This window comes from Punica granatum, chromosome 1 (genome assembly GCF_007655135.1).
Source record: "Punica granatum isolate Tunisia-2019 chromosome 1, ASM765513v2, whole genome shotgun sequence".
NCBI lineage: Eukaryota > Viridiplantae > Streptophyta > Magnoliopsida > Myrtales > Lythraceae > Punica > Punica granatum.
This window is the reverse complement of record NC_045127.1, coordinates 9,555,152-9,576,511: the sequence shown is the minus strand read 5'-3', so window position 1 is coordinate 9,576,511 and position 21,360 is coordinate 9,555,152. Positions and strand designations below refer to the sequence as shown.

General features: G+C 37.5%; 2 protein-coding genes across 4 annotated transcripts; one reads left to right on the top strand and one right to left on the bottom strand.

The window, feature by feature from the left end:
- Positions 1–1,162: 1,162 nt before the first annotated feature.
- Positions 1,163–5,934, top strand: LOC116196554 (amino acid permease 6-like). The gene is made up of 7 exons (XM_031526341.1): positions 1,163–2,118; positions 2,586–2,819; positions 3,137–3,230; positions 3,553–3,767; positions 3,878–4,020; positions 4,971–5,198; positions 5,314–5,934. Exons 1-7 carry the CDS (start codon positions 2,007–2,009, stop codon positions 5,734–5,736), a joined length of 1,449 nt encoding a protein of 482 aa, XP_031382201.1. The 5' UTR covers positions 1,163–2,006; the 3' UTR covers positions 5,737–5,934.
- LOC116196537 (RNA-binding KH domain-containing protein RCF3-like) lies at positions 5,870–10,374 on the bottom strand. 3 transcript variants are annotated; one of them, XM_031526322.1, is made up of 9 exons: positions 10,242–10,374; positions 9,280–9,989; positions 8,455–8,922; positions 8,110–8,364; positions 7,082–7,405; positions 6,893–6,972; positions 6,664–6,775; positions 6,358–6,514; positions 5,870–6,258 (listed from the first exon to the last, which is right to left on the bottom strand). In XM_031526322.1, the coding sequence occupies exons 2-8, from the start codon at positions 9,985–9,987 to the stop codon at positions 6,371–6,373; spliced, it is 2,091 nt and encodes a 696-aa protein (XP_031382182.1). In that variant the 5' UTR covers positions 9,988–9,989; positions 10,242–10,374; the 3' UTR covers positions 5,870–6,258; positions 6,358–6,370. The 3 variants fall into 3 exon arrangements, with proteins under 3 accessions (XP_031382182.1, XP_031382174.1, XP_031382190.1); XM_031526314.1 differs by having other exon boundaries at positions 5,870–6,248; XM_031526330.1 differs by having other exon boundaries at positions 5,870–6,241.
- Between the last annotated feature and the right edge of the window lie 10,986 nt (positions 10,375–21,360).

Genomic DNA, 21,360 nt, shown 5'->3' with positions numbered 1-21,360 from the left:
TTGAGGAAATTAAGAATTATTTGAAATATATTAAAGACAAATCTTTAATTTTAACAATCACTATTTGCCTTATAAAAGTTACGTTAAGTAAATCTCTCAACGAAATGGTTGGTCATTTTATCTTAAATTATTTGTATTCAAAAAACTTAATATATGAAATATGAGGGAGTATAATATAACAGTGATTACTTAACTTTAAAATTTTATAGATTTTATGATTATCATTATTTTATTAATTAAATCTAGAAATTTTGAAGTTTTAGGATTATTATTTTCCTACAGATTAAATTGGTAATTGGGATTATATGTCATATTTTACGTGAATTACTTGTTTATGAGCTCTTGAATTACATTATCTAGTGTAAATTTGAAATTTACTGTTTGAAGATTATATGTAGTATAAAAATAATTTTTCTATATATCTATACTATTATCTAAAGCCAAAACTTTTTTTATGTTACAAAAGAGACGCAATGTCTTGTACAATGAAAGAGATATTCTAAATAACTAATAAAAGGGCATGAGTAGTTCCATTAGGTATCGAATCTGTGACCTTTAGATCAATATGGTAGGACGTGTGCTATTACATTACATTCTCTTTTGATCTATAACCTTTTATTTTGATGTAATGTCCATGATACATTCTCTCATTAATTACAATCATTATATTTTGGACAATCTAATAATTTCATGAATTAACTTCCAAGTCTACTCATTCACTTTTCTTTTCATCTCCCACACTCTCAATTTTTCTCACCCCCTTTCTTATTTTCCTTTTTTTCTAATCATTTCTCATTTTCTTTTACTCCGTGCGTAGCATAGGTGTGTTTCTCCAGTTAATATATTAACTATAAATTGATATCAATTATTATTTTAATATTTAAACTTTTATAATAAAATTTTCTTTTATAATATATTTTGATATGAATACAATTTTAAGAATAAAAGGACAAATGTCTTTTCTCTTTCGGAAATTATTGGGGAACAAATAATGACAGTGAAGTCAAAATCACTTGTCTCTCTACACAATCGATCAAATTACGCGTGATTTTCAAGGTTCCATTTATCTATTTCTTGTTTACCGTTGATTATTAATCACCTTTACTCCACACTCCTATCCAAATTCCCCTCTACAACCCAACCGACTTCCCCCCTAAAAGTAGCGAACGGCTTTTGGACTTGCACGCCGAGACATAACCACGCCACTGTGTTGGGTTCTTCGACAGACACACACACACACACACACAAAGATAGATAGACAAGACATCAGCCATCCTCTGCAATTTGTACGGCCACCATAGAAAGGCAGAGGGAAGAAACTGAACTCCTCAGAGGAATCATTCATAACGCAATCCCTCCCTCCCTCAAAATCTCCGGCCCATACCCACAGCCCCGCAGCATCAAACCAAATCCACACGAGTGGGGACCATCCAGCTTCCAAAATCTTGAGAAACAGAAGATTAAGAAGAAGAAGAAGAAGAAGAATCGAGGAAGAAGAAGAAGCAGACCACGGGTGTCTACTCAAAGGCCTTTCAGTTTCAGTGGGAGAGGAGAGCCCGCCAGCCACCTTGAACGGTTCAGAGGCCGCCATTTAAGCCCCCCCCCCACTATCTCACTGTACCCACTTCCTATTTCACTGTTCCGAGTTCGTGCCCTTTCCCTTTCAAGCTCTTACCATTTTTAGGAACAGAGCCGTATCCATTCACGCCATTTACCAATTAATATAATTAAAGCCAGCTTTAAGTGGTCGGTAGTGCGCTCAAGATCTTCCCTTATGAAGGCTTTCAGACACGGACAGTCTCCCTCTCCTTCTCTCTCTCTCTCTCTCTGACTCTCTCTCTGTCTTTTGACTCTGTTCTTTGTTTTTTCCCCAGCCTTTGTTAGAGAAAGTTCACCATTAAAACCTATATTAATTATCCTCTAATCTTATCACGTTTGCATATTATTCACCAATAAATAAGTTACGAGAATAGAAAAACATTGAGAGAGACAGAGAGAACAGAGATATGGAGCAGAAGAACAGCAGCAGCTTCTACGTGGAGCAGGGCACCCCCTCGATCGACAATGATTCCGCTCCGAACAAGAACTTCGACGATGACGGCCGTGTCAAAAGGACCGGTAATATATTCATATTATATGCATTATATGCCCGTATTCACGCCTGCTCATTTCTCATATCTTTTCCACCCGTTGAGTTGATTGGGATGTGTTCATTTTTCATGAGATGCGTCCTGGAGATTCTGGAAAACAGATGTCGTGTTGGAAAATTGGTTTTTCACGTCGTTTCTGGGAAAACATATACACTGGCGTGACGGAAATGCTCGTGTTTTCCATTTTTTTACCGCGCAATCATCACCGAGAGCTCATGATCCTGTGAAATCTGGCGAGGCTTGCGTCACATTAAATAGGATCATGTGTGTTGAGATGTCTTCATCGCGTCGGGATAATGTGTGGACGCGAGATTTTCCCGATCTAACGTCTTTCCTTGTCGTATAGTATATCATTTCATGGAAAAACAGTGTAAGAACGTGTAATTGCACCATGTATGCCATGGATAAGGACATCGACTTCTACTGTGGATTCAGGGACGTTGGTGACCGCGAGCGCCCACATCATAACTGCGGTGATCGGGTCGGGAGTGCTGTCCCTGGCATGGGCAATAGCCCAGCTCGGATGGGCTGCGGGTCCGCCGGTCCTCATGGTGTTCTCCTTCATCACCTACTTCACCTCCACCCTCCTGGCTGATTGCTACCGGTCCCCGGACCCCGTCACGGGGAAGCGGAACTACACCTACATGGACGTCGTGCGAGCCAACCTAGGTAGGGCCCGATTCCGGGACATTCCATTAATTCAGAATTATACTTTATTACGACGATTAATTAATTTGTCAGAAGATTCGGAACACGTTCGATCTCACGCTTTTCAAGGGGAAAAATATCTATCGCCCCCTTCTGAGTAACAATCAATGTCTCTACTTGGTTTTCGGAGAACAGATCCAATTCCCAATGCAGATCATTCAATTCAATTCAATCCAATGCAATTGTTTTTTTTTTCCTTAAATTCTGAAGTGATTTCTGAAATTCTTTATGAATTATTACGTCTGAATATCTATTTATTTATTTATTTTAATTTCCAGGAGGGAAAAAAGTTCAGCTCTGTGGATTGGCGCAGTATGGTAATCTCGTTGGGGTCACCATTGGTTACACCATCACTGCCTCTATTAGCATGGTGTAAGTTAAATTTCTGCCAAAGAAAAAAAAAAAAAGACCCTGATAATCGTCCACCTCGATCAATTACGACTATTGATTGTTATATTTTGTTATTTGACTATGACGGAGTCTAGTTTCCAACGGTTGGTTGTGATTGTTAGGTATAGAAATTATGCAAACCTTAGCGAATCATAAATCCCTACAAATCGGACCTAGTGATTTACTGATGAGAAGACGATCGTTGTAGTAACCATATACGATCAGTTATGTCTAGGTTTCCTTTCTGTTCTACTGATTTCCTTCTGCTCTGGGTTCAATGTGTTTACAAAATGTACCAACGCAGGGCGGTGAAAAGGTCGAATTGCTTCCATAAGAACGGGCACCATGCAAAGTGCATCACATCGAACTATCCCTTCATGGTCATATTCGCGTGCATTCAGATCATCCTCAGCCAAATCCCCAACTTCCACAAGCTCTCGTGGCTCTCTATCCTCGCCGCCATCATGTCCTTCGCCTACTCCTCCATCGGCCTTGGCCTCTCCATCGCCAAAGTAATAGGTAAGCATCCGTCTTGAGGGCCCCGACGAGTGATCCGGTCCTAAAGGAGAATTTGATGGATGGTTGATGGCAATGACTTGAATTATCTGTTATATTGTGCTTGTGTAAAGGGGGAGCGCACGTGAAGACGACCTCAACAGGGTTGATCGTCGGGGTGGACATATCCGGGTCGGAGAAGGTGTGGAGGACGTTTCAGGCCCTCGGTGATATCGCTTTTGCCTATGCTTATTCGACCGTCCTAGTCGAGATCCAGGCAAGTTGATTAGTCCCATGCTTTATTCTTGCACCTGATATATCTTATTTTATGATTTAGTAAACGGTAAAAGTGGCAAGAGTTCACTGAAATGAAATATAAGAGATATTACGATACTGGTTAAACAACCAAATGAACTGTCACTTTCAATTTCAACGTCGAGTTTTTGGTCCCAACCCTAGGAAGAGATCATATCGTGCATACTGTGATAGATCGACATGAAATTAGATGCTGTGGCCATGTGACCATACTAGGACCAGCAATGTGCGGTGGACCGCAGAATTTCCTTATTTTTGGCCAAAGGAAGGCTCGTATTCTCAATTTAGTTGAAGCCCGGGATCTTTTTTAATATAACATTAGGTATCATTTACTTTATCAGAAAAATTATCGGATGTCCTTAGAATCTTAGATAAGGTCCATTTAGATAAGGTCCATGTGTGGACCGAATGATAATTCTTTGTACGGTTTGTTCGCTTTGAATGTCACTGTTTGAGAATGCGATGGCCTCTTATGTTGTCATGTATTCTTCATATACTGATTTATGGTTCGACTTATTACATTAACAGGGATGCATGCATGTTTGCCGGTCAATGGGCACCTCTACTATTCTTCCCTCCATTCAATAATATAATAATTATTTGTTATCATTTTTTTTAATTTAATAATAAATTCTCTAGCGTATTTTTTTCTTAATTATTATTATAATTAATTTTTTAATACTAAATTCTCTTAATTATTTAATACTCTTTAATTTGTTTAATTTTATAATAAATTCTCTCACATATTTTTTTCTTAATAATTATTACAATTAAGTTTTTAATAATAAATTCTTTAACATATTTTGCCTTCATCTTATTAAAGTAGAGTAGAATTAACTAGAGTAATAACTCTAATCTAAAACCAAATGCAAACTTAAAAGTCTCATGATTTTTTGCATCGGAATGTTGCAGGATACCCTTAAGTCGAGCCCTCCGGAGAACAAGGTGATGAAGAAGGCATCCCTGATTGGAGTCATGACCACGACCCTGTTCTACATGATGTGCGGGTGTCTCGGGTATGCTGCGTTCGGGAATAAGGCGCCGGGCAACTTCCTCACTGGGTTTGGTTTCTACGAGCCTTTTTGGCTGATTGATTTCGCTAATGTGTGCATCGCAGTCCACCTGATCGGAGCTTATCAGGTCACATCTAATTTCATCTCATCAAACCATGTGACATTCGTATCGGTATCTGCACTTCTACAAAGGCACAAAAGAGATCGTATCATCATAGTGTTTTTGCACCTCCTCCTTGTAGGTATTTGCCCAGCCTATCTTCGGGTTTGTAGAGAAGTGGTCCTCTGAGCAGTGGCCGGAGAACAACTTCATAAACCGGGAGATCCCCGTAGAGATTCCGTGCTGTGGGACGTATTGCATCAACCTCTTCCGGCTGATATGGAGGACAGTCTACGTGATTGTAACAGCTCTGTTAGCTATGATATTCCCGTTCTTCAATGACTTCCTGGGCCTGATTGGGGCTGCCTCCTTCTGGCCCCTAACAGTGTACTTCCCAGTGGAGATGTACATCGCCAGGAGGAAGATGAAGAAGTACTCGTTCACGTGGACGTGGCTCAAGATACTGAGCTGGGTCTGCCTGGTTGTGACTCTTGTGGCAGCGGCCGGAGCGATCCAGGGCTTGGCTCAAGATGTCAAGACTTACAAGCCCTTCAAGACTCAATAGAAACCTTACCCTCCTTCAGTCTCTATATATGTGTGTGAGAGAGAGAGAGCGAGCTTTAGTTTATATAATATAAATCTAATGTTTGCGTGATGTCTCTGATTAGGAAATAATATGCTAGATTTGAGTGAGTACATTTCTATCGAAGAACAGATTTCGCACAAGAATTGTTATATCATTCGAAATTTTAAAGCGGAAAAAGGAAAAAAAAACTACCGCTCGGGAGGTACAATTCCCCTTCCCCTCTTTTCTGGGCAGAGTATCGGGATAAAGTTCCACATGTCCTCAGAATGTACACACTAACGATTCTTCTATCATAACATTTTGACAGAGATTAGACCTACGCTGTCATAATAATATACATATATATACAAACCTCCGGATAATTGGAGAAGGAATGGATCGATCAGCCTGCTAGGTTTGGCACTTCTATTGCTGATCCGGCAGAAGGATTGCCATACTGACAAAACAAACTTAAAGGTCGATGAGATCTCCTCTCCCACATATCCTGCATCCTGCAGGAAGCTATTAGCAGCGGTGAATAAAGTATATTGCGGCAGAAGCTAGCAAGTGGTATCAAGTGGTAAAATTCTGAAAGCCGCCAAACTGGTATATAAAGCTAACCTCTATGAAGATGTCAGGTCTCCTCATTTTCCAGCATTACAAATGCCTGAATAAGAGACTGAGCGGCATGAGTTTGTTCTGGTGTCCCTGATATGACGATGGCAGTCTCTGTAGCTCCAGGCTTGGGATCGGCAATTGTAACTTTCGCATCAGAAATCTGCCATCAGTATTAGTCAATAAGTATAGCAGAAGGGTCCAACTAGAATATAGAGGAACAAAAGTGATGTTTGCAATCGTCCAGGCATGGTCACAGCAAATGATCGTATTCAAGAAAGGCTCATTAAGAAAATAAGGGTAGCGATGTACCATACGGATTCGTTTCAAGGACCAACCATCTTCTCCATAAATGCTAGGAACAACTGAACTTGGAACAACAACCTCAATAGTTGTGCTTGTGATGATAGCTTGTCCAACTCCTCTATAGAAATTAAGATTAGGAATCAATCAGAAATATACCTATGGCACAACAATATCAGTAACCTGGCCATTATGAGAGTTTTCAACAGATCATGAAAACCAAGAAGAGTAGACGCACCCTACAAGTCCTGGCAGTCTTCTTGGAGGGCCTCCAGGGAAATCTGGAAATCCGAGAGGGCCGCCACTATCGATAAGTCCCTACAAGTCAGTTCAGTGAAAATGTATAAACACAACTGTCATGTCTTTTTTATGCATAACAAAGCTAGATTAAATATATTCCAAATCTATCTTCATAAAGGCACTATACCTCTCGTCCCCATGGTCTTCTTTCAGGCATATGCAGGGGCAGACCTGGCCGGAAAATATTACGCATGAAAGGAGGATGGTCATCATGCAGATGAAAATCACCAGGTCCACCAACAGGATCGAACTTGTGAAACGAGGGGCCAAATATTCGAGGAGGGGGAGAGAGCTCCCTCTTCATAAATGAGGGGAAAGGAGGGACTGGATCAAAAAGAGCAGGATTCGATGGATGATCAATAGAAGGAAACACATCACGGAAGAACTGAAACTTCAACCTATTGGTTATCTCCAAAAGAGCGTCCTGAACCGCATCGTATTCTCCATTAACCTGTTGAGAAATGAAGAACAAAAGGAGCACCATGATGATTTTATTAAAAATCAACTAACAAAAATATGAAATTGTGATATTGAGTTTAAAGTTGAACCTTCTATATTGAGTATAAATTTGAACCTTCTACACCACGAAACTCACCGCGTAAAACGACAAATAGCAAGTTGCAGTGAAAGTATTGTGCGACTCTATGCAATAAAATCAAATAATCATCAATCAGCGCCAAAAGCAACGGGTGTGCAGGCCTCCTTATTATCATTAGTAGTTAAATAGCTCAATTCTTCAAGCCAAATAATGAGGAAAATTCGCCAACATCAGTGCTTATTCTAGTTTTCCTCATAAAGGTTGTGTACATACTTTAATTTACGTTCTTTAGAATGTCCGATACCCCAGCAATTATTTGAGATTGAACCCATAGTATTTATCATACCTATAATAAGGCATTTCCTAGAAAAGAAGTTTGCAAGGAAAAACAACGAATTCAGAAGTGGTACCGCTAGGAAATCGTTGAGTGTATGTACTGCTGAAGTCAGCTACCGGAAACCCCTTCAACAAACAGAATAATGGGAAAAAGAATCTACAAATTTCCAAAAGGAGTTGCGTGTACAGACTTAGAGTCCAACGCCCCTAGAAAGATCCATCTTATAATCTTACTCATCAATCAGTAAGCACTGCAAACTGCAAAGATTCTGTTAACTCACCTGAACTACTTCCTCATCTTCGGAAGCACACTTTGGTATCTGGTCCTTCCCTAGCGTACGGATATATGCCCCAGTTGACTTCATCATCTCAGCTATGATAGAACCACCTTTTCCGAGAAGACAACCGGTTTGATTGGATGCAACAAGAATTCGGGCCATCACAGAGCTGTCCTTGTTATCTGGTGTAGCCCTCAGAATTCTATTCTGGACACGAAGAAGTGCGTGTTGTACAGCTGAAATCCTGTCTTCTGGATGCTGGAAACAGACATTTTATAAGCAACCAAGCAAAGAAGAGGCCATGTTGAAATTTAGCAAATTAATCAAGGTTGACTGTCACAAAGATACCGCTGGCCCAGATATAACAATGATGCGGTCCCCTGAATCAGGAGGACCTTCTACGGCATGGATTTCACACCCAGTCTCTTGCTGAATAGCGTTCACCACTGCGCCACCTTTTCCAATAATTCCTCCCACTCTATCACTAGTACACAGTAAGCGGAAGCTTAACATATCAAGAGATGGCTTCATCCGAATCTGGTGACCATTTTCATGAAACCTTGAGATCAGAGGAGGTACATGGGGATGAAAATCACCAATTCCACGAGGCCTTGAACCAAAAGATGCCGCCCTTTGAGCAGCATAATGTTTCGATATATGGTGTGATTCTTGCTTTGGAAGTGAATTACCAGATGAATGAGATGATGAACTACTTGGGTTAGCAAGGAAAGTTTCCCTATCTCGAGTTGCATTTTCTATCAGTTGTTGAGAAACAGATCGGAGAGCTATTCTGACTGCATCAACTTCCCCTGCAATCTGCAACAACACTTATATTGGGCAATGAGCTCTGTAAAAGTTATGACACAAGATAAACTTTTCTTCTAAACATCCTCCGAATTGATTTCTCTGATCAAAATTAGTTTCTTTGTTAGGCCTGTTACCTTTTATGCCACCATTAATGATTTATATGTGGAATTAATGGTAGTATCATAATGAGAAATCCAGAGTAAAGGACACATCTGATTTAGGTCCAGCAAAGTAGGAAAATAAAGGGCCATATACTCTTTTTGTTGATCCATTCACGACAAGCCAGCACAGCCATGAGCATTGGAAGTAGCCATCCCCAAAGATTACAGAATAGTTAAAAAAATAATAGTGGCGACGAATTCTCACCTGAACCAATTCATCAGAAGCAGATGCAAGTGGAGGAAGCCCATCCTTGGGAAGAATACGTATCTCTGCTCCACTGTCGGTCGTCATTTGCTTGATAACACTACCAGCCTTCCCCAAAAGGCAGCCCACTTGACTAGAAAGCACGAGTAACCTAAATATGAACGAAGCAGACTTATTGGCGTCTCCATTATTATCCTCAGTCGTTGATTGTCCTTCGACCAATTTCTCAAACACAAGCAACAGAGCCTTCTGCAAAGATGCCCCCCCCACTCCAGCTCTGCAATCTTCTCCACTTTGGTCTCCCTTATTTTCACCGTCCTCAGCATTTTCCTTCATATCTTCATCCCCTTTATTCCCATTACCCTCATCACGTTTACCTTCCTGGTTCTGCTGCGAAACTACGTTGCTCTCTACATCAGCACCAGTAATAAAAATTACTCTCTCATCACACCCGGGGACAGCTTCCTCAACTAGAACATTGGAACCAGTTTCTTGGCGAATTTGCAAGATAAAGGAACTGTTATTTCCTATGATGGCATAAGCCTCCGAAGCAGGACAGAGTACACGGAAGATGGTGCTTCCCGGGGAGGACTTAGAGGACTTGCCCGGTGATGTGGTAGTAGAACTATTCTGAACCTTTCTTTTGCCATTCGGCTCCGTGAAGTTCCCCTCACTGGGTCTTTTCGAAGGCGTCAACGAGCCAGCCATGTCTACGGATCAAAGATGCACGAATCAGACCCAGCTTAACGTGGACTAACCCACAATGAAAAAAATGTCACCTTTGGACTGAATCATGGAACTGAAATGCAGAACGATACTATCTCATAAAGGGTGCAGCTCAAACAGTTCTCAATCACTCTCTTTATCCGACATTTGCGAATGAGAAGACAGCAATTGCAGCTGAATCCGAGTAACAGCACCAGACATCAACAATTACAGAAACCCAGAATGAAAATGATCACCTCGTCACTTCATCTGCTGTAGGGTGGACGGCAGAAGCTGCAGTCGTCGATCAGAGTGCCGTCGGGCGTTGCTGAGCAACAGGGGAAGCGAACCTTCGGCGGAAGGAAAGAGAGAGGAGAAAGCTCCCTGGAGATGGGCTGGGCCTTGAAAATGATAAAATAATTGGGCCAGGCTCGGGACAAAAATTGATTTAGGGCCCGTTAGGGAAACCCCACCAGCAACATGTGCTAACGTTCTTACTTTTTTCTAATTTTTTCCCCGAAATTGACATTCTGGAAAAAGAACTTAGAAATTATTTTGTATATATATGACAACATATTATTTTTCATTAGAAAGAGAATAAATAAATAAATATATATATATATATATATCAGGAACCCAAAGTCACTAGGAACATAGGGTAAAGGTTAAACTCGAATACATATTTGTCTCAACGAATAGATTAAGAATATACGATTTCTTGTGAAAAAAAAAAATCATACATGAGAAAGTAAATCATGTTACTGCTTCCTCAGGCAAACTAAAACAAGTGGAATTTGGAAAACCACAGCAAACCATTATTTGTTCAAAATCCAAACAATTGTGAAATGAAGAGATGGTGGGAATAAGATCCTCAAGAAAAAAAGAGAGAGAAAAATAGTAATACTTTGGGGACTTGTCATTTCCTTTTTCAAGATTTGTTGTATTATTACTTTTGTATTGTGTCGAAAGTTACGTCTGAACATCATTGGCTTAGCGGTAAAAAGAAAAACAAATGTAGTTTGGCGTTTATTGTGCATATATGCCTAATGATTCACAATTTGTAATCATAAGGTGTGGCTTTTACTTATTAAAAAAAATGTGGCTTTATCATCAAATTACGCTGTCAATGGGTAAATTTTATGTAAATTTAAGTTGGAGAGGATAAAAATAGTTCGTTTTCAAGACAAGCCGACGCGGAGCAGAAATTATGATAGTCCTGCCCCATAGGAGGAAACTACTCATACACTTGGGAAAAAGGAATGCCAATTCGCACGTTTACCACATTTCATGATAAATATCCGGTGGACAAAACACCTGGAAGGTTTGATTCAACTCCTTTCTCTTTTATCCTTTTATTTTCTCTTTTTGAATAATTATAAAGACGTTTGCTATGCAAAGCCAAAATATATATCTTCAAATATCGGCATCATTATTCAGCAAAAAAATATCGGTATCATGTTAATGATAAGACTCGAACCGAAGTGGCCCATCCTTAGCTGCCATCACTGGTCAGCACACACTATGGGAGCTTATTCGTTCTATATACGTTGATTTTGCTTCATCCTAATCGAGCTCTCACGTGAAGAACTATTTATCTGGACCGCCATTTATGAGAAAAATGTAATATTCAATAAGCCGAACCATAAGTGTGTATATATATATATATATATATATATATGTATATATATAAAATAAGATATAAAAATGCATTTTCCAGCTAAGTCAAAGCATTATCCAATTCACTCACTCAAAGAAACTTTATCTTCTATATATCTTTTGCATAGTATATTTATATCATTTATAAAAAAAAGTTTCATGGTCTGTTAAAGTATTAGGAGAAAAGCAAAAAAGAAAAATGAAGACTGGCATTAAAAATTTCCATTAATAAGAATTGAATGCAAAATTTCTTAATTTTAAAAAGAATTGTGCACCACTATATTATTCACTTTGATGTCTTTTGCACGTTATCTTAGCCTTAAATATTGTTGAGATACGTTATCTCACATGGAAAATTAAGAAAGAAACCACAAGCTTATACAAGATTTGGGCTCAGCAACTTATAAGTTTAAGTTTTTAGGTTGTATATGGGCTCAAGTCCGTTTAGCCCAAAGTGCAAATCTTACATGGTATCAGAGCGGATTATACTTTCGCGTGCTCATGTGGGCTCACACCACGCTATATTTAGTTTCAAGGCAACCAAGATTGCACCTCATGTTAATCGTGCCCAAGAGTTGCCCGGTCCAATTCCGAAATAGCCAAAGGTGCACCTCTAATTAGACCCGAGTGTAGAGCTCGAGGCTAGTTTGATATTTGTCCCCCCTTGCATGAGCACGGAAGAGGATGCCCGGCTCGTGGTCAGTTGTTAAGAGCGGGTGTTTAAGGGCACGTGGCACGTGTTGGACCACACGTTGTCACGTAAGAGCGGGTGTTGAAATACGTTATCCCACATGAAAAAATTGAGAAAGAAATCACAACTTTATATGAGATTTGGGTCCAACAATCTATAAGTTAAAATTTTTTGGTTACAGATGGGCTCAAATCCATTTAGGTCGAAGCGTAAATCTTACAAATATATTAGCTTATCGTGTAAAAAGTATCATTTAATTTGGAAGTGCAGCTACTGTGGAATGTGGATGATTACAAGGCATCTTTTGAGAGAAATGGTTAAGTTCTAGCTAGCTGGGACTTGCTGCAAACCCTAAGCTTTTGTTTGTTTTTATAGAGAGGGATGTCCTTGTCCCATTACATCAATAATTAAAAGCATGCTGAATTTTTATATATATTAAATTAATAATTAAAAATTATCATCAATATTTCAGCCTAAATGTGGTTCACAAAATAATGGGCAGTTGGCAAGTATATATGCCTAGGCGTATAGCCAGCCGCTGGTTTTCCCCCAAATTCCAAATTAGTATTTCTATGGATAGATAGATCTTCAATTGGGTATATGCCATTCTATGTTAGTTGCGTTCATTATTTTGTATTTCTAAAAAAAAAATATTATTATTGTGATCACAGATCGCATCAAGTCGGGAGATTATTAGGAGAATTTGTAGTTGTATACCTAACTAAAGGAGGGCACTACACCAAGCCACGGATTCTATTATCTAAATGCTCAAAATTTCAACATAATGGGGGACTATCCGCATGCATCGTGGGCAAGAATACTATTACAGAATGTATATTAGCTGTATATTATGTATTTGGATAATTAAGATGGTTAGCCTATTGATGGAACAGGCTATTAGCCTATTTATGTTCTTGAACGTTCATCAATACATTCTTGAGCTTCACAATTCAGAAATTATCAAATACGTTCGATCTCTGGCTACGCTGAGGACCTCTTTGTGGATTATTAGGTGCTTTCGCACTCATGCGAGCTTACAACATATATATATGGAGTAATTTTACATGGAATATACGTTGGATGTCGTGTTTAGAAAGTTGGGCATCAGTTAATATTTAGACCATTACACCTTCTAATATAAAGCTAAAGAATGACTAATTACCCAAAAGAAAAAAGAATTACTATAACAAATTTGGCTCTGTTTGGATTGTTGATATGATTTTAAAATTTTGATTTTAACTCAATTTTAAATTTTTTAAAATTTCAAAACAACCCTCACTTTTTAAAATTTCTCAATTTTGCCCCACCCTTTCTCTCCCCTCCAGAACACTATTCATCGTCTTCCTCCTCAAGCCACACTGTTCATCGTCCCTTCCCGATCCCGATCGAACGGCTTGAAGATCTACCTCAGCTGCTCCTCCGAGTAGGGAGACTTGTAGGGGCTGGGGAGGACTGAGGGTGCCACGAGGGCCACGAACTTGGAGAACTCCACGGGCCGTTGTTGGTTTTAGGGTTTTTGGGTGAGTGCCTCGAGCTGCTCGGGGCTGGGCTTGAGCCCGACCGACCGGAGGAGCGAGCTGAGTTTGAACTCGGTGAGGCTGCCGTCTCCGTTCTTGTCGAAGGAGCGAAAGATCTCGCGGAGCTCCGCGATCTGGTCCTCGTCCAGCTTCACCGATCAAGGGAGGAAGGGCATGGGAAGAGTAGGAGAGAGAGAGTTGAGTGTGGAGAGAGAGAGAGCTTGGGGCAATTTTTAAAAAATTAAAAATTTATGGGTTATATTTTAATTTTAAAAAATTTAAAATCAAACGAAATCATAATTTAACTTTCAAACCAAACGCCCTCTAATAAATCTATCGAGAACTCTCTTTCGGTGGAAAACGTACGGAGAATTTGGCAATTCCTTTTCTGGTGAACTTGGGTCAGACTAATATCTGCTCAGCATTGGCTTGGCTGGTGGCAAATTTAGGACCTGGAAGACAATAGGTGCAAACTACAATCTATTTTTTTTAACAAATTTATATATCTAGATAATTTATAATGTCATAATAATGCTAGTTATATGTAATAGAAACACATCACAAATATTTAGAAATATTATTATATCTTACAATTGCCATATTAGAGATAGAGATTTGTGCTCTATATATATATATATATGTATTTGTTTTTTTTGGGACGATCCCAAATTTTTCACTTCTCGTATATTACATAGAGTGAAAAAAAGAAAGTGAGTTCAATTTATATTTTACACCATATTTCTTTGAAAATTTTTAAGTACCAATTGGATTAAAATGAAATTTCTCTACTTTAAAATATGGTACTTTACCCTTCGTGGATCGATCCAACTCGACTGGATTAGTCGGGACCCGATTGAATTTCTGAATACTCGAATTTACCCTTCAAAAATATGGTACTTTAATATTTTTCGATATTCAGTGAGATCACTTAACTCTATTAATTATACTCTAGATTCGTCCCTAAGCTCAGCCTTGGCTTATGAAGTACTTTGCCTGAGTTTAGACCCTCTATATTCAATTAAGATTCATTCACGTGAACAGTTTGCTAATTAGACAGAAGAACTTTCGAATAGGTTTATAAGCTGGTCCACATCCTCATCTTTGTTTTTTCCCCTTGAAAAGCATAAAGTCAAGTTATTATTTATTAATTCTAAAATGTATTAATGAGCAAAGTTACTTTGATGTTCAGTGGACGAACTGTTCTCATGCATATTCATGTGCCCCGAAGAAAAAAAAAATCATGCATTTTTTTCATCATATTTATTGACCGTTGAGCATTTTTTTTTTTCGATATGAACCATGGTATCCAGAAATCCAATTGAATATCGACTAATCCAATCGAACTGACTCAACCCATTAAGGGGACCGTTGACATTTATAAGATATGTGTACGCAGTTGTGCTCAATTATGCTTTCGCACATTACATCATGCCTTTTGGACTCGCAAGCAGTCCCCTCCACTAAGTTAAAAAGAGAGAAAAAATTACCCCTAGGTAGAGAAATTTTCCCTGAGGCTGCATTTGGTAGGTTGGACTGGACAGAACATATATAGATTTGAAAATACTAATAGATATTTTAATAGGAAAAAGTATAAAAATTCCTTTATGGTTTGAGTATTAGACAAATTGAATCATGTGATTTTTCGAGAAACAAATAACATCACGTGGTTCACTTCGTATGAAATAATGAACTTCACCATTAATTTTTTTGACACTTTTGATCCTCAAACTTTTTTTTGTCATTATTATCCTCAAATTTCTAACTTTTTTTTTCAATTTGATCCTAAAATTTGGAAAAAAATGGAAGGGGCCAAGGCTGAGGCCGTCGGTCAACGACCCCGACCCTGACCCCAACACCGAGGTCACATGCACTCATAGAGGATACTGACGACCATGGAGGTGGGGTCGGGGCCGCAGATTGGTAGCCCCACCCCCGAATTGATTAGGATCTCAAACTCAAGATCTCGATCGATTCGGGGGCTAGGGCCACCAATCGGAGATCCGGACCTCACCCTCGAGGTTTCCAGCGTCCTCTATGGGTATCGACAATCTTGGTGGTGGGGTTAGGGTAGCCAACCGGCGGCCCAAGCCCCTTTCCCCTTTTTTTCGGAATTTTAGGATTAAATTGTAAAAAATTTGAAAGTTTGAGGATAATAATGATAAAAAGAAAAGTTTCAGAATAAAAAATGATGAAAAAATTAATGATGATTTCCATTATGTCTTACGAAATGAATCACAGAGTGTTATTTGTCCCTAGAAAAATCAAAGGGTCTAATTTGCTTCAAGCTCAAATTATAAAGAGAGTTTTTGTATTTTTCCAATTTTAATGTCACTGTCCATAGTTTCGTGAATGTCTGCATTTGGAATTAGGATGTGGAAGTGAAATATCAAAGTGTCCTCAAAATTAAATGTATTTTGTAACTAAAAAGGTAATCTAAAATATTTTTAATATAATATAAAAAACAACGATAAATGCAGACGAGGAGAAAGGTGGTGGAGCCCGACATTAGTCACTACTATCTAGATGAGATTGACGATAACGTGTAAGGGCGCCACATATCTAGCCTAGAGCGCCCCCCCCCCCCCCCCCCCCCCCGGGCTTTGGAGAGAGGGAGAGGGGGGACAAATCTTGGCCATGGGGGGTCAATGTCTGCCAGCACATATCCAACGATCTCGATTGGGTGGTGGTGGACGTTTGATCATTGTTACCTCTTTCCAATCCTCAAATTCTGCTTTCCAACATTAATTTGTAAATTAATAGCTTACTTGAATTGCGAGTTATAATGGATTATGGAAGGGTATATGTGCAAATCCTAAATGTTAGGAGAATGGCGTTTATATATGCGGTTATGCATGAAATATTACCCCAATCCTTCCTAATCCGCCCTTATATTAGTTTCTTAATGATTATATATATCCTACCTCGTCTTAATCCTGTCTCTAGCTTATCATCACTAAATATGAGATAAAAATTTCGAAATCCTTGTTCAGTCCAAAGCCTATCTACCAAAAACAGCCTAAAAGATCATATGTTTTTTTTTTTTGGAATGAAAGTTCATATGTTACCACAACCCAAAAGCATATTCCGCAAATTTCCACAATATCCAGGCTACAAAAGCTCATATACATAATTTGCATATTTGGTTCATTTAACATGCGACATGGACACTTTTGAATGGTAAATATCAATTGAGCTCATGCAATATTGCATCGAGGACCCTACGGCTGAAATCATGGATTGTGATGTATATGTATATCATACTTGTGGGCCCTAAAGCAAAACGATAAAAATCCTTCACGACACTCTTTAACTCGTAAACTATTCGCCAGGTCAGCTGAGGACTGCTACATAAGAGACAACAATAGTTTTAATTACTTGTCGTCATGCCAATTTTTTTTCTATGCAAATCTTGATATTCGAAAATTCAATTGAATTTCGATTAATTCATTCGAGTCGAGTCGACTCATTAAAAAATAAAACTCGTATAAAGTGAATTTTTTTACATTTATAATGATTCAAATTCGAAATTTTACTTAAATAAAATAAATGTTAAACTATTTGAAGTTGGACGGATTATTCTTGTTCCCTCCAAAGCTGGAGTAATGTCTCTGTTTGAAGTTTGAACTGTACTCCACTATCGAGAATCGAATCAATATCAATTCATTGCTGGGGGACCCGCAAGGAACAGAGGTAAAAGGAGAGGGTAATGAAAGGCACATATAGTGCTCGTCGTAATCATAGAGCTACAAAAGACGATGCATTGCTCTAATGTGAAAAACATGCAACTGTTTATCAGTAAAATATTACACTTTTTTCAGTCTGTGTCTGTCCACATCCGTCACCGAACATTCAACCGCATTTTTCCTTTTCATCCGGGATAGCTAACATTTCGGTCACGACGTCGAGAATTTTGTTTTAATCGTTCATTTACGTGCTATAAAGAAGGCCTATGAGTTTATCAGGAATATGAAAATGGAAATAAATGAGTATGAGAAATATATTGATGAAAATTATATTTCATAATATCTTGATTTCACCTTGAGGGTATTGTCCTATCATTACATTAAATCATCCTTTTTTGATTTATACTGTGCTATAGTGATGGATTTTGGACGTATTGAGAAAATATCTGATCACATCTTAATGGAGGAAAGGGAAATCTGGGAAGTTTCATCGGTTTCTCGATAGATGAATGCATTATCAGAAAATTAATGTTTGCTATATATGTAGTGTACGGGAGAATAATCATGTTGTATGTGATCTGAAAACTTCATGTCAAATTTAGTTATTTTAGTTCCCTAGTCCATAGGAGTCATGGTAAACCATTTAAATGTATTTCTTTTGGTAATTAACAATATTTTTTTCAGTTACATGAGAATGTCTATAAGTCTAATATAATGAAATAGATGTAATCGGAAGAAAAGTGTAACAAAAAAATATAATGATGTAGAAATATTAATAACTAATATAAATGGATAATTAACAATTATTAATAGCTTATATAAAGAGATAACATATAATTCTATGACAAGAGAGAAGGAACCAAAAACTATTATTTAGAAATTCACCAAAAAAATTATTATTTAGAAAAGAAAATCTATCCCATGTTGAAACTCTAGCGTGTTTGATTTTAAAGTTAAATATAGTTAAGTTTTGATTTTAATTGGGTTGTAATGATTGTGTTGTTGAATTATGAGAAAAAGTGTGAAAAAGTAATGAATAGTTGTGAGAAAGTAATGATTGTATTGTTGAATTGTGGAAAAATTATGGATAGTTGAGAGAATTTAATATTAAAAATTGAATTGAATGGTTAAAAAAATTGAAGAAAAATAAAAAAGTAATAATTGTGTTGTTAATTTTTATTGTGTAGTGAGTAGAGTTAAAGTTAGAGTTAAAATTTTAAAAATTTAATTGTGAAACCAAACGAGGTATAATTAATTCTGCATAATAAATTTTTTTTTGTTTTTTGGGTGACTTTGATATACGGAAATCTAATCAAGTTCGAGTCGAATTGATCAATTAATGGATAAAACTCTTCCAATGAAGGATTTTTCATTCATAAGACTCAAATTCGAATTTTTGTTTAAGGGACGTATCAAAACATTTTCGTGTACCCTTCACTAGACTATACAATATAAGTTCAACCAAAAAAAATATTAATACTATTAACCTCATAGGTGTATATTTCTCGATAATCAACTCTTTAATATGATTAATACTTCAATAGATAATGAGGCTCGCGATAGGGCATTCATACTTAATTCAGAATATAAATTTTAAATTCATTCTCGTATTGTTTTTTCCTATCACTTATTGAGCATGTGGGCCTATTCTATAAATCATAATATAAAATTATGATAATTAAACAGACAGTCCATCAACAGGACAAACACTAAAACTTATTAATTATCACCAAATTTGTCCCCTTGCATTACTTCTTCAGGAAATCTATTTCTTTAGTTGGTTGGCTTTACATCTTATGTTTTCGGGTACCCTTCAATGTGCTAATTGATTATTCAAAATATTTAGAATGACACGATATATACGTTTAATATTGTTTGTGATGCTCGCACCCCTCCACATCACATATGGCACTTTGGTCATTGATGGTTCTGATCTTATCGAACGCAAAACTTTTACACCATATGGATGAAGATGGGGCGGCTCACACACGTCGGGAAGTATTACATGCATGTTCAATGAAAAAATTGTACAAACCGGATAGTTGATACATAAATTTTGGAATTAATTAAATGCACAAATATGAAGCTCAACCTGGATTGTACGTACCTATTCCAACCTAATCCACTCAACATTTGCTTAACCTAATTCATCACTCTAATTAATATAAATACACTATTTTTCTCGTTAATTTGTTATTATAATTAGCCTGTGAGACATGCAATGGCGACGACATGCAAATAATATATCAGACTGTATACCCAATTCTATCTCAAGAGTGAAGTGACATATATTTTTATGTTACTCAAATTAAAATTTGAGTTGGAAAAACATCAGGACCATGACAAAAACATGTGCCACAAGATGGCATTACTTGCAATTTGTTCGAAATAAAGGTACACTCGAAGTTTCATCCGTGACAATTGAATTTAAAGAAGTATGAGTATGACGAAATGACTCTAACTTCTCATCACTTAGTCATGTTCTTGCGTTTCTGTCACCTACTAGCCTTAATTAGAAAATGATTTACATATATAGACTTGCCAGTCAAAATAATGAATGCACACGATCGAGCCACACGCACTGGTATTAAATTGAAATAGTAAAGTACAATACCGATATCATCACTGTATCAATTAGAGTAAGGAACAGTTGAGCAAAAAAAATTTGTGAAAGGAACAAATCATGATAAAAACGCGTTTCACATTTAAACGGTTGACTAACTATAGGTATCTCAAAGATTAGGATACACATAATTACGTTAAGGTTAATGTGATTTGTAGGATCCGGTCATTTAGCATATGTTGCCAGGAACCTTCAATGATTCACCCAAAAAAAAAAAAGGAACCTTCAATGGTTAATGCATGTACGTGGTCGAACAATTTGCAGAGAGATCACATTCTCGACACGGAATTCTTGGAGATGCCACTCGCACGTGCGCAATCGTGCACCGATGTATCCGATGCCATTGACAGTGGTGCGTCCTTACGACTTTAGAATGCGAATATGGGCTGTGATGCCTAACTTGGGAAAGATAAGGTCCACTTGGACCCCCGTGAACTTGTGATCCTTTTCATCCCGGGTAATACCCCATATTGAAAGAACATGTGGGGGTATATGCATATACATATAAATATTCAGCTACAGCCTACAATAACCACAAAAAAAAAAAACTGTATTCAGACAATATATATATATATGTATTTGACAAAAAAAGAAAAAGAAAATGGAGACAATATCCATGTACCTGAATATTTTGTAAGATCACAAGTTTTTCGGTAATATCGTAAGACCATATGTTGTTTTTAATGACCTGGAGAAATAATCTCTTTAGAGAGCTTTGGCCACTGAAAATCTTCCTTTGTTACATTCATATGGACGTGAAAAAAAAAAAGGGATTTAATACGTGACATACACTCCTACAATATATTTGATTTGCTGTTGACCCAAATAACTTTCACTTATACATAATAGCACGTAAAGTAATACATTTGTCTTTTTTTTTTTGGGTAAATTTAGGGAATGTAATGCACGTTATATTTATCAAATAGGGCACAATGCAGTGATGTAAGTCGTCGCCTGTTAACCTAAAGGTTTTAGGTATAACATTCAGTGAGATGTATTTGTGTCTATTTATTAAATATTAATATTAATATTTCATTGTATTATATATAAGCCTCACTTATAATTGAAAAATACATATTATATTTCATTTTTATTAATATTTATCTCTATATAATTATATAAATAATTAAATTCAGAGATCGGATCAAGGGGAAATTCCAGGGCAATAGCCCCTAAAAGTTTGATATTCAAAGGAAATTTCTGTAT